At 43.6% G+C, this 13,813-nt stretch overlaps 1 protein-coding gene across 1 annotated transcript in view; it reads left to right on the forward strand.

The window, feature by feature from the left end:
* Positions 1-11,783, forward strand: part of ZNF264 (zinc finger protein 264) — a 21,598-nt gene extending 9,815 nt beyond the window's left edge. The window contains exons 3-5 of the mRNA XM_011979643.1: positions 3,296-3,391; positions 9,078-10,039; positions 10,124-11,783. Of these exons, the coding sequence (XP_011835033.1) occupies positions 3,296-3,391; positions 9,078-10,039; positions 10,124-10,789 (1,724 nt within the window). The 3' untranslated portion in view covers positions 10,790-11,783. The remainder of the gene's footprint in view (positions 1-3,295; positions 3,392-9,077; positions 10,040-10,123) is intronic.
* Positions 11,784-13,813: the final 2,030 nt, after the last annotated feature.

The following is a 13,813-nucleotide window of genomic DNA, read 5'->3' on the forward strand; positions in this document are numbered from 1 at the left end:
TGGGCGTGGTGGCAGGCGCCTGTAGTCCCAGCTACTCAGGAGGTTGAGGCAGGAGAATGGTGTGAACTCAGGAGGTGGAACTTGCAGTGAGCTGAGATCGTGGCACTGCACTCCAGCCTGAGCAACAGAGCGAGACTCTGTCTCAAATAAAAAAAAGAAAAAAAAGAAAAACACAGAGATCTCCTTAGGGAAGGATGGGAGAAAAATTACCTGCATAAATTGTCAGTAGTGTAGTGGGGTCCTTCCTCAAGGGACCTGACCTCCCCTTCATTCAAGGGGTTCTGGGTCTGTAAACTGGCCCAAGTCTGGAAATTGATAGAGGAGGGGCCACGATTCTCTGCTTTTGTAATTCAAATTAGTCTTTTGTCCATTCGACCTGGAAGTTTTCGGCTTATATAAATTAAGCAGAATTGCAGTAGGCTTCCTATCAGTTTCACTTCTAAGAACACCGTGATTAATTAGCCAATGGCAGAGATCTACATACGTCAGACTGTTCTGATTGCTGCTTTGTCTCTGCTGTCCATTATGATAGCTATGCCTACCTTGCCTTTGATGGTTGAGTGCCACCACTTGGCCCCTGCCACCTGGGGATCCAGTTATTCCCAATGTATCTAAATTTTTGTAGATGAGTGACTGCAGTTCCCACTGCTAGATCTGGCAATTACAGGGCTCTTCAAAGATGCAAGTGCTGCCTTCGCAAATCTGTTTCCCAAGGCATTGGTCAAGGGTATGTCCTCTGGACCCTCCCAGCTGGGATGAGTAGGTCTAAAGTGACTAATCCCCTCCACCATCCCAGTCGCCCTGAGCCTTTGGATCCCTTCCTCTACGTTAGACCAAGGGAGATCAAGCATTCCCAGCTCGCTCATGATGGGCCATCTTTTAATCCATATTTCAGCTAGCCGAGCAAATAAGCTATTACAACCTTTTTTAGCTCTCCAAGCTGCAACATTAAATGCAAGATCCCTACTTAGTGGGCCCAAATCAATAAATTCAGCCTGATCCATCTGTATGTTCCTTCGTTGCGGCATTATCCCACACCCTTAATATCCATTCCCATGCCTGTTCTCCAGATTCTTGCTTCTATAAACTAGAAAACTCAATTCCTTTCGAGTGCAGCTCACCTCCCCATGGGTCACACTCTGAACCTCACCTCTGTGGGCCCACCAGGACTTTAGTTATAGGTCTAGAAGCAAACAAAGATGTTGGGGGTGCCAGAGGAGAATCAACGTTATCTTGCCTGGCAACTGCCTCAGGGGAGGCCATCACTGTTGCTTCAGGCAGCGCAGGGTTGATCTCCTCAGACAAAGGTGGAAAGGCTGATGGCAGCATGGGCCAGGGAGGGGATGTTGCCGCTACTGGGGATGGGGAAGCTGTTTCTTCTGGCAAAAAAGTTTCAAAAAGAGTTTACAAGCTCAGCGTCCCCAGCTTCATCAGGGTCCTCCCACACATCCCTACTCCGAGTTTCAGGGTCCCATTCTTTTCCTATCAGTGCCCTCACTTTAACAGTAGACACCTGGTGAGGCTGTGCATGCACCTTTTGTTGCAGGTCAGCCACTCACATGACGAGCTTATGTCTGCTTTCTCACAATTTCAGCTGTTTCTCTACAGGAGATAAGACTCAGGGCAATCTTAGCAGATTTGAGGCTTAGTATCTACTTCTGAAGCCGGGAGTTAGAATCCCTGAGTTTATCATTTTCTTTCATTACTTTGTCCAGTGAACTTAGGAGCAACCAACCAGATTCATTATGTTCCTTGTTTCTCCACATATAGTCAAATGTATTTCATGAACCACTAAAAATTTAAAAAACTGAACATCCTGCTGTGACAGAGTTATATAAGGACATTTACAGAAACATCATATAGTATCTACTCTCACCAACATTTCATAAAAAGAGGACTTCTACTTTAAAAAAAAAAAAGAAAACACAACCCTCAAAGGACAGCTTCATAAGTCTGGAATCACTGAACCTGCCCCTCCCCCTGCCTGCTGGTCCCTGAGGATGGCTCCTCCAGCTCACATCTCTGCATCGTCATCGCCACCCACCACCCACCACCCACTCTGTGGTGCTAGTAGTTTCTTCCTTAGTGTAGTGTTTGGAAGGGGAGCCAGGACCCTGGTGTCCAGCCCCAGCTCTGCTCTTTAAAAACTGTGTGGCCTGGTGAAATGACTGACCTTGTCTGTGCCTCAGCGTTCTCATTGGTGAGATGAGGACTTACCACATCTGCATCCCAGGGGTGTTACCGGGGTAAAGAGTTATTGATAGGGTTTGGCTCTGTGTCCCCACCCATATCTCACCTTGAATTATAATAATCCCCATGTGTCGTGGGGGGTAATTGAATCATGGGGGCAGGTTTTTCCCGTGCTGTTGTCGTGATAGCAAATAAGTCTCGTGAGATCTGATGGTTTTATAAAGGGAGTTCCCTTACACATGCCCTCTTGCCTGCTGCCATGTAAGACGTGCCTTTCTCCGCCTCGTGTCATGATTGTGAGGCCTCCCTAGCCTTGTGAAACTGAGTCCCTTAAACTTCTTTTTCTTTATAAATTACCCAGTTTCGGATATGTCTTTATTAGCAGCGTGAGAACAGACTAATACAGTTATTACGTGAAAAGGGCTCGAAACAACACCTGGGAGACCAGGCTGTGTGCAGGGAGCCATTGCGATCCTGTTGCCGTCAGTACTGTTACTGTCATCCTCATCACAATCACTGTCGTTGGCATGCCTGTGCCCGGGACGTTCTGGGCAGCGTTGTGAGCCTGGGTTTCTTTCTCAATAACATGGTGTTGATCACGATGTGGACTTCCTGGGAATGCTGTGAGAAAATCCTCAGCTAGAAACCTCATTTTGTCGTGGGTCTAGAGGAAGAGTGTTATAAAACATTTCTTAGGATGCAAAAAAAAAAAAAAAAAGACTTAGATCAGTGAAATCACATACCTTGTTTGGAATGAAAAGAGTCAGTATTTAATATTTAAATACCTCAGTTTTTCTCTAAGGTATTCCCTAAATATTGTTCACTTTTGAAATGACATAATGCATTTAAATGCTTGGCATAGTCCCTTGGATGTGTTTATATCCTATAAGTACTAGTTTTTGACTTACCATTAGGAGTAGAGATTCTGCGGCAGCATGACAGGACCTGCTCTTGGTTTCCAGGTCACATGCCGGCTTTTCGTTCCCGTGCACAGGAGCGGCTTCATTCCAAGGTCTGGTCCGCATCCTGAAGTCCCAGACTGGATTGAAGGTCTTTATTTCTTTTCACCAACATCCATGTGTCCACTTTCTTTCTCCATAAACAGGGTGTCCTGTTCCCAGACCTGAGCTGATCTACCACCTAGAGCATGGGCAGGAGCCATGGACCAGGAAGGAAGACCTCTCCCAAGACACCTGTCCAGGTAGGAGCCAAGATCTGGGGAGGTCGGAGTCCCTGCTGGCTTGAGACTGGATGGAGACCACTGGCCCTGGAATCCCTTGGGGAGCTTCTCATTGTGGCCTCTCTATATATAACTCCATATAACTGTATCACAGTAGAGTGTTCCATTTAAGAGCCATGGAGCCCTTTGACCTGTGGTTTCTCTGTCCTCCCAACCCCGTCACAGTGTCACCATTCCTGGGAAGGAGTGAGATTTATGAACTAAGATGTGTCCAGGGGTTCCAACTGTGTGGGCCTGAGTTGTGGCTTACCAGTCACCTGCTATGTGGTCAAGATCTCCTGTCTTTATATATAACTTCAGCTAAGTTAACAGTAGCTGCTGTATCAGACAGACTCTAACATTTCAGTGGTTCACATGTGATAACTCTTACTCATACCAGGGTCTGTGTGGGTCAGTGGGGAGCTCTGTACCACACAGTTATTCAGGACCCAGCTTCCTTCGTCAGCCTGTTGCATTAAGATTATCCTAACATCCTCGAGCTGGCAGAGAATTGAGGGAATAAGGGAAGTTACACCCACTTCCAGAAATACCAGCTCCTGTCACATTCCACCCACAGGAACTAGGCATTAGTCTTGGGTCCATGGGTCTGGGAAATGTGGCTGAGCCACTTGCCCACGGAGAAGAGCAGAAGGTTTGGTGAACACCTACTCTCAGTCCACTACATTGAGTCTGTTCCTGAAAAGTGTTACTAGAAATCATTTTTATGTCATTGAGTAGTTTGGAGATGTTATCATGTGATACAGTAATGCATAAAACCGAATAGTTTCTGAGCCATAGTAAGTGACTCATTAAAATATCATTATTAACCTTTAAGAGTGATGCTCTGTTACATTTCCTTCTGAACTCTGGAGAATAGGGCCTTTCTTACTCTCCCAATTTCTCTTTCCAGTTATATTCTGCCTATCAGCCTCTCCCACCTTCTCCTTCCACCCATTCCCTTAGTGTCAGTCAGACTCTAAGAAGCAGTATTTCGCCCATGTCTTCCTATATCTCCTGTTTTTCAAAATCCTCAGGGTGACATTTGACCTTCTCTGTCCCACACTCAGGCTGCTGAGGACACTGAGGCCATCTGTCAGGTGTGTGGATTGGTGCCACTGCAGAGCCTTGGCCTCTGCCCGCATGGGTTCCTTGAGCTGCTCATCCAACCCTGAGTGTCTGTGCAGTCCCTGTTCAGCCCTTCAGAGTCTCTTCCAGATCGTCCCCTCTTCAGTGCCACTCTCCACTTGAAAATCTCAAAAGCACAAAACTCAACATGCGTAACAAGGAACCCATGATCTTGCTCGCGCCTGCCACCTCCCAAGTTTCTGTGAATGGCTCTGCCATCCAGGCAGATTAGGGGACTGGCCCCAACCTCAGACAGGTCAATCCCTCCACCTCCGTGAGTCCCTGCATCCAGCCAACCAGACAGTTTGCATCTCCAGGCACAGATGTCTCAGCATGTGAGTGCTGATGTGTCAGCAGGCTTTCATGTTGAAAGGAAAGTCCACCGTCCTGTATTGCTTGATCAGCAGCCCTTAAATGTTTATCTCAACTTCTCCTTTCCTTACTGAAAGAGGTCTTGCCCCAGTCATGGCCAGTTCCTATACCAGGGTCTAGATGATGCTTCCTTTCATGGACATCCTTTCTTCATTTATATTCTGCTTGTTTTGTGATTTCATCCTTCTCTACTCAACATAAAAATATGCTTGTTTTTTCTTTTTGCTTTTCTTTTTGTTTAGATAGAGTCTCACTGTATAGCCCAGGCTGGAGTGCAGTGGTGCTGTCTTGGTTCACTGCAGTCTCTGTGCCTCAGCCTCCCAAGTAGCTGGGATTACAGGTACACGCCATTACACCCGGCTAATTTTTGTGTTTTTTTGTTTGGTTGGTTTGTTTTGTTTTTTGAGATGGAGTTTCGCTGTTGTTGCCAAGGCTGGAGTACAGTGACGCAATCTCGGCTCACTGCAACCTCTGCCTCACGGGTTCAAGCGATTCTCCTGCCTCAGCCTCCCGAGTAGCTGGGATTCTAGGCGCGTGCCACCACGCTCAGCTAATTTTTTGTATTTTTAATAGAAATGGGGTTTCACCATGTTGGCCAGGCTGGTCTCCTGACCTCAGGTGATCCACCTGCCTTGACCTCCCAAAGTACTGAGATTACAGGCGTGAGCCACTGTGCCCGGCCGCAAGTTTCTTACACTTGAAGAAAATAAATGCTTGTGGCTTATGATACATTTGTATATTAATTGATACATTTGTTTAGTATGTGAGCATTTAATTGTCTAGATTTGGCTGGCACCGTGGTTCATGCCTATAATCCCAGCACTTTGGGAGGCTGAGGTGGGAGGATTACTTGAGCTCAGGAGTTTAACACCAGCCTGGGAAACGTGGCGAGACCCCGTCTCTGCAAAATTAAAAAACTTAGCTGGGCATGGTGGCTCACGCCTGTGGTCCCAGCTATTCTGGAGGCTGAGGTGGGAGGATCTCTTGAGCCCAGGAGGTCAAGGCTGAAGTGATCTTATTCAGGCCACTGCACTCCAGCCTGGGTGACGGTGAGCTCCTGTGTCAAAAAAATAAATAAATAAAAATAATTCATGAGAGACCATGAAGCAGAGGCAAAAACTAATAATGATTGTCTACGTTTCATTCACAAAAACAGTGATGCTGTGGACATTCGTATATATAGTTTGTTTTCCACTTGTGGACGAGCATTTTTTGATAATTCTTGGAGTGAAATTATTGGTTTGTAGGCTATGCAGATGCTCAAGTTTGCAAGATCATTCCTTTTGTTTTTTAAAGCGCCTGTGCCAATTTGCACTTAACCAGAAAAGTGAGAGGTTCCACTGATCCACATCCTTTCCATTATAAGGCTTCTCAATGTTTGCTCATCAAATGGACACAGAGTAGTCTCATGTGCTCTTGATTTCCCTTTCTTTCACTGCTGTAATGTTTTAGCAGCTTACCATAATTTTTGGTTGATTTATATTTTCTTCTGTGAAAATACAAATCATTTTTTATTTTATGATAAATGTCTATTTCCATTAACCTGTTTTCCTTTCTCTGTTTGCTTGGTAGGGGTTCTTTGTACATTTCTTATGCTTACCTTTTATTACTTATATATGCTGAAAAACATATTCTAGGTTTTAATTTTGTCCTCTTACTCTCTTTAAAGTATCTTTCACCAAAACATCTTAATTTATTGTAGTCTAACTTGCAACTTTTCTTATATAATTAATGATTTTTTGTCTTGTATAAAAAATGTTGGTTTACCTCCATATTAAAAATATATTTTATTCTAAAAGTTTTAAAACTTGGCATTTGACATTTTTTCAGTGAGGTTGATTTGGAATATATAGTGTGATAGCAATGCAGTTATTTTCCTTCTCCATGTGGCTACCCAATTTTTCTAGCTTCGTTTGCTTAACAGACCATCAAGTTCTGTACTAAGTATAGTTGGTATTTTACAGGGATTTATATTGAATTTATATAATTTGGGTCAAATTGTCAGTTCAGTTCATATTATTCTTCATTGATGTAGATCGTCTTTATTGTCTTCAAATAAGATTATATAATTTTCTTCATCTTGATCATGTATATTTGGAGTTTTCTTGTTTGTTTTTAAGAGACAAGGTGTTGCTCTGTTGCCCAAGCTATAGTACAGTGGCACAGTCATAGTTTGCCGCAGTCTTGAATTCTGGGGCTCAAGCAATCCTCCCCGCTCAGCTTCTAGAGCAGCTGGGACTACACAGGCTTACACTACCATGCCTGTCTACTGTGTTTTTGGTTTTGTTTTTAAATAATTTTTTTAGAGATGGGAGCTTGCTGTGTTTCTCAGAGTGGTGTTGAACTTCTGGGCTCAAGTAATCTACTCACCTCGGCCTCCCAAAGCACTGGGATTACAGGCTTTGGGGGGGCTGAGGTGAAAAGATGAGCACAGGCCAGGTGCGGTGGCTCACGCCTGTAATCCCAGCACTCTGGGAGGCCAAGGCGGGCGGATCACGAGGTGAGGAGATTGAGACCATCCTGGCTAACATGGTGAAACCACGTCTCGACTAAAAATGCAAAACATTAGCTGGGCATGGTGGCGGGCGCCTGTAGTCCCAGCTACTTGGGAGGCTGAGGCAGGAGAATGGCGTGAACCTGGGAGGCGGAGCTTGCATTGAGCTGAGATTGCGCCACTGCACTCCAGCCTGGGCGACAGAGCGAGACTCCGTCTCAAAAAAAAAAAAAAAAAGAACAGATGAGCACCATACACAGCAGCCTGGCCATTGGTCGTGTGTGTGGTGCTCATCTTTTCTCCAGGCCGTTCCTCAGGCACACGAGACTCTGTGTCAAGCCAGGTCCTCTTAACTCTTTCCTTATGAGCCTTGGAGTGATAGTAACATCAGTCATACGACCTTCACTGTCACCCAGCTTGGAATCATGGGAATCAATCTCCCCTCTGTCCCTGGATTGTCATCAGCACCATCCTGCAGTTTCTTTGTACTTTGTCTCCTAAGACTACAGTGTCCTTCCCGCTTTCTCTTTATGGCAGCTCTTCTTCACGAGCATAGGACTCACTTCGCTGAGCACCTCTTACTGGATAACTGATTTCTTCCTACCCAGGATTAGCCAAGCTCAAGGTTAAGGACACAGTTCTCTAAGACTACCAGGTCTGTCCAACTCTACTGACACCGACTACAATTTGGGTCCCAAAGCCATTGTCAAGTTCACTAATTAGCTAAAAAGACTCAGAAAACTCCCTAAAACCTATTTTAGTTACAGTCATGTTTATTAGGAACAAATTAGAAGTGACACAGAATGTTGGGTTGGAAAGGTTCCCAACACAAAGCCTTAGTGTCTTCAGGAACTCACTGTGCCCCAGTCTGGCACATGGCAATATGAGCTTAGAGTGTTGCCAACCCAGGAAACTCACTGGCTCTTCATTGTCCACAATTGTATTGAAGCCTCATTACATAACCACAGTTGATTGTCTCATCACCTGTGTGGCTCGGTCTCCGGCATGCCATCCTTTCCAGAGATTCAGCATTTACATTATGACTTAAGCCCTAACCTTCTAATCACCTGGCTTAGCTTTCTGGTGTGTCCAGACCTTAACCCGATCAGGATAAACTGTGGAGGGGTCCATAATGAGTTACCTGTTTGCATAAACTGCCAGATGGGGCTGTTGGGTCCCACCATGAGGAAGAACATCTTGGAAATACTCAGTGTTTACAGGTTACTTTCCATGACTTCACACGAAAAGCGTACTTCTCTTTGGGGATTAATTTTTTTGTTACTCGCTTCCTGTCTTCCATGTGGGCTCATTAGGTGCTCCTTCCTCGTGTTCTTGTAGCAAGACAGCATGTCCTCGCTTAGTTGCCCAGAGGAAGCTTACCACGCACAGTGTCATCGTTACTCTGTCTACCCAGGTCCAGTCTGTAATTGTGAAGGTGACTCCACGGACAGACGCATTGTCTCCTGACTCTGCCTGTGCCCCTAGGTCTCCCTTTCAGAATATCCCGAGTCCATGGACCAGGATAGAAAGAAATTGCAAACCATAGAATTTGAGATACAGAAAATAGCAGACACAGAGGCAATGTTTTTGTCTACGGTTTTTCACAGAAACGGTAATACTCTTTTTTGCATGTTGTCCTTTACTAACAGGCCCTTTTGTGTGCTGGATTTCTTTCAGGCAACAAAGGAAAACCTAAGACCACAGAACCTACCACTTGGGAGCCAGCCTTGTCAGAGGGAATCTCACTTCAGGGACAGCTGACAGAAGGAAACTCAGTGGACTCCCAGTTGGGGCAAGCCGAGGATCAGGATGGGCTACCAGAAATGCAGGAAGGACACTTCAGACCAGGAGTAGATCGCCAGGAGAAGCCTCCTGGGAAAATGAGCCCTGAATGTGATGGTTTAGGGACAGCTGACGGTGTGTGTTTGAGGATCGGACAGGAGCAAGTCTCTCCAGGAGATACAGTCCACAGCCATAACTCATGTGAGTCCGGTAAAGATCCCATGATTCAGGAAGAGGAAAATATCTTTAAATGCAGTGAGTGTGGAAAAGTATTTAACAAGAAACACCTCCTTGCTGGACATGAGAAAATTCACTCTGGAGTGAAGCCCTATGAATGCACAGAATGTGGGAAAACCTTTATTAAGAGCACACATCTCCTGCAACATCACATGATCCACACTGGGGAGAGGCCCTATGAGTGCATGGAGTGCGGAAAGGCCTTCAACCGCAAGTCATACCTTACCCAGCACCAGCGGATTCACAGTGGAGAGAAGCCTTACAAGTGCAGTGAATGTGGAAAGGCCTTCACCCACCGCTCCAATTTTGTCTTGCATAACAGGAGACACACGGGAGAAAAATCCTTTGTGTGCACAGAATGTGGGCAAGTCTTTCGACACAGGCCAGGTTTTCTCCGGCACTATGTTGTTCACAGTGGTGAGAATCCCTACGAGTGCTTGGAGTGTGGCAAGGTCTTCAAGCACAGGTCATACCTCATGTGGCACCAGCAGACTCACACCGGGGAGAAGCCCTATGAGTGCAGTGAATGTGGGAAGGTCTTCTTGGAGAGCGCAGCCCTGATTCACCACTATGTCATCCACACTGGGGAGAAGCCCTTTGAGTGCCTCGAATGTGGGAAGGCTTTCAACCACCGATCGTACCTCAAGAGGCACCAGCGGATTCACACTGGGGAGAAGCCCTTTGAGTGCCTCGAATGTGGGAAGGCTTTCAACCACCGATCGTACCTCAAGAGGCACCAGCGGATTCACACTGGGGAGAAGCCCTTCGTGTGCAGTGACTGTGGAAAGGCCTTTACCCACTGCTCTACTTTTATCTTGCATAAAAGAGCCCACACTGGAGAAAAGCCTTTTGAATGCAAAGAATGTGGGAAAGCCTTTAGCAATCGAAAAGACCTCATTCGCCACTTCAGCATCCACACTGGAGAGAAGCCCTATGAGTGCGTGGAGTGTGGAAAGGCCTTCACGCGCATGTCAGGCCTCACAAGGCACAAGCGGATTCACAGTGGAGAGAAGCCCTATGAATGTGTTGAGTGTGGGAAATCGTTTTGCTGGAGCACAAACCTCATTCGACATGCCATCATCCACACTGGAGAGAAGCCGTATAAATGTAGTGAATGTGGAAAGGCCTTCAGTCGCAGCTCATCCCTCACTCAGCATCAAAGGATGCATGCTGGGAAAAATCCCATCAGTGTAACAAATGTGGGAAGACCTTTTACAGGTGGACAAACCTCAGTTACCCTTCGAGAACTTCTTTTAGGGAAGGACTATTTGAATGTAACCACTGAGGCAAATGTTTTGCCAGAGGAAACATCTTCCTCGGCGTCTGATCAACCGTACCAAAGAGAAACCCCTCAAGTGTCTTCACTGTGAGAAAAACCTGTTGCTGAATATTACTTGTCATCTGAAGAGTCATATTAGAAATTCATTCAGTCGAGAGCCTTATTCTCCATCTGATAATTTATCCTGGGGAGAGACCCAGTCGTTCTTGTGCACATAGGGAAACCTTCAGCTGCATCCTTCTCCTTAGTTTACAGTGCAATGTTATCTCAGGAATCATTTTCAAAAGGAGGAGGAGACATAGAAAAAATGAAATGCAAGCACAGATCTTTGCAGACTTCTCTGCCAAGCTTATGGTGCTTTGTCACAGATTTCTTAATGTGTTTGGGGGAAGGGAAATGTTTCAAGGTAAAGGGCCTTGACCCTTTTTGTGCTTGTGTGTACATTTATTGCTATCCAGTGTCAGAATAGGTAGTTTAGGAAAAGTCTGCAAACTTTAATCGCACATCTTCTGTGTTCCACAATAGTACTTACTCTTGAGAAGCGTAATTTTATGACAACTTAGGAGGCTTGAGCCATGAAATACTCACGTTTAAGTCAGTAAGGATACACATATTAACACTCAGGCTTTCTTCTTGATGCCCATCTTTTGGTTTACTTCATCACTGTAGCCATATGGTAAATTTTTATTTTTTAAATTTTAAAAAATTACGTAGCTCAAAATGTCAATGGTAAATTTTTAAATTGAGTAAAGTGATTCTTCTTTGCTCTTTAAAATTGACAGCATTTCTAGTTCCTTTGACATTCCATATAATTTTTAGGATTAGTTTGTACGTATTTACAAAACAGTCTTAGATTTTTACAGAAATTGAGTTAAATCTGTGGATTAATCTGTTAAGAATTGGTATCTTTACTATGTTGGGTTTTGTAGTTCATGAGTTCAGGAGTAGATCTCTTAATTTATAATAGCTAAGCATTCCTCAAAGTATTTCATTAATGTTAAAATTTTCAGCATATAGATCCCTATGCATTTTTGTTAGAATTTGCATCCTAGTGTGCTTTTTTGTTTGTATGTATGTAAGTTGAGTGATTGTAAATGGCATTGATGTTTGAACTTTGAATTGCACACAGTTTTTGGTAGTATACAGAAATATAATTTTTTGGACATTGTTTTGCTACCCTGCAACCTTGCGGAGTTCACTTATTATTTTTAGCTATTTTTTTTGACAGAGTCATTGGACTTTTCTATATAGAAATGTCATCTGCAAATACAGACCATTTTTTATCTTTCATCTTATCTGTATACCTTTTATTTCCTTTTTGTTTGTCTTACTGCATTGCACAAGCTGGGACTTTCATTATAACATTGAATAGGAATAGTGAGAAAGGCCATCCTTACCTGGTTCCTGATAATAGGGGGAAAATGTTCAGTTTTTTGTTTTTTTGTTTTTTGTTTGAGACAGGGTCTCGCTCAGTCACCCAGGGTGAAATGCAGTGGCACAATCTTGTCTCACCATAGCCTTAAGTTCCCTGGCTCAAGTGATCCCACCACCTCAGCCCCCACCACCCCCCAGTAGCTGGCACTACAAGCACGCACTACCACGCCCGGCTAATTTTTGTATTTTTTTGTAGAGACAGGGTTTCACCATGGTGCCCAGACTGGTCTCGAACTCCTGGGCTCAAGCAATCTGCTTGCCTGGGTCTCCCAAAGTGCTGGGATTACAGGCATGAGCCAGAGGGCACAGCACGTTCAGTTTTCATCATAAAGTATAATGTAAGTTTTGTAAAACACATGTTCTCTATAAGCATAAAAAATGTCCTCTGTTCCCAGTCTTCTGAGATTCTGTGTTGCTATGAATGAGTGTTCAATTTTGTCCAGTGCTTTTGCTCCACCAGTTGTCATCATGCTATTTTGCTTCTACATCCTTTTGATAGAATGTATTGCTTTGATCAAGTTTTGAATATTGAGCCAGGCTTGCATCCTTAGAACAAAGCACACTTGTTTGTAGAGTATAATATCATTTGACATCATTCCCTTTGTTTGTATTTTGTTGAGGAAATATTCCTCTAATTTATTGGCTAATGATGTGTAGTTCTGTTTCTTTTTTCTTTTGTTTCTTATGTTCTAAATGTCTTATATGTGGTTTTGATGTCTAGGTGATCTTGACATCTCAACATTAATTGGAAAGAGTTCTCTTCTAATTTTTGGAAGACTGTGTAGAATTGGTGTTATTTGTTCTTGTCACGTTTGATGACCTCTAGTCAACCATTGGGCTGGAGATTTTTCTTCTGGAGGCTTTTACATTACATATTTATTTTATTGGATAGGTAGAACTATTCAAAGTATCTATTTCTTGTGTAATAAATTTTGATTATCCTGTTGAAAGAATATTTCATCTATATTTGTAGCATTCCCTTATTCTTTTTTGATAGCAGGATCTGCACTTATATCATTTTATTTTTAATATTTAAAATGTACATACTCGTTTTATGATCGAGTCTTCTTAGACATTTATCAGTTTTATTGTGCACCATGCTGAAAGATGTAATTTTTGCTTCATCTCTCACTTCAAAGAACTAGCACTTTATATTAATTATTTGTCTCTTTCTATTCTTGATTTCTTTAATTTCTGCTGTGATCTGTATTGTATTCTTCCACTTGCTTTGGCTCTTTGTAACTTTTCAAAGTAGGTTTTTAGATTATTGGTTTGAGATTTTTTTTGCTTTTTTTTAATGTAAGCATTACATTCTGTAAATTTGCCTCGTATCACTGTTAGTTTAATCCCACAAGTTTTAATGTTTTCATTACATTTTACTCAATTCTAATAGTTTTTATTTTTTGAGACATTCTCTCTTAGCCATGAATTATTTAATTGTTTAATTTTCTGGTGTTTGGCATATTTGTTACTGATTTCTAATCTGTTCTTTGTTTGATCTGACTCTTTAAATGTGTTAACATTTTTTTTTTATGACCCAGGATAGGGTCTATCTTGTTCCATATAGCTGCTTGAAAAGAATGGGTGTTCTGGCCGGGCGCGGTGGCTCAAGCCTGTAATCCCAGCACTTTGGGAGGCCGAGACGGGCGGATCACAAGGTCAGGAGATCGAGACCATCCTG

Source organism: Mandrillus leucophaeus, unplaced genomic scaffold, assembly GCF_000951045.1.
Source record: "Mandrillus leucophaeus isolate KB7577 unplaced genomic scaffold, Mleu.le_1.0 Scaffold205, whole genome shotgun sequence".
NCBI classification, from domain to species: Eukaryota; Metazoa; Chordata; class Mammalia; order Primates; family Cercopithecidae; genus Mandrillus; species Mandrillus leucophaeus.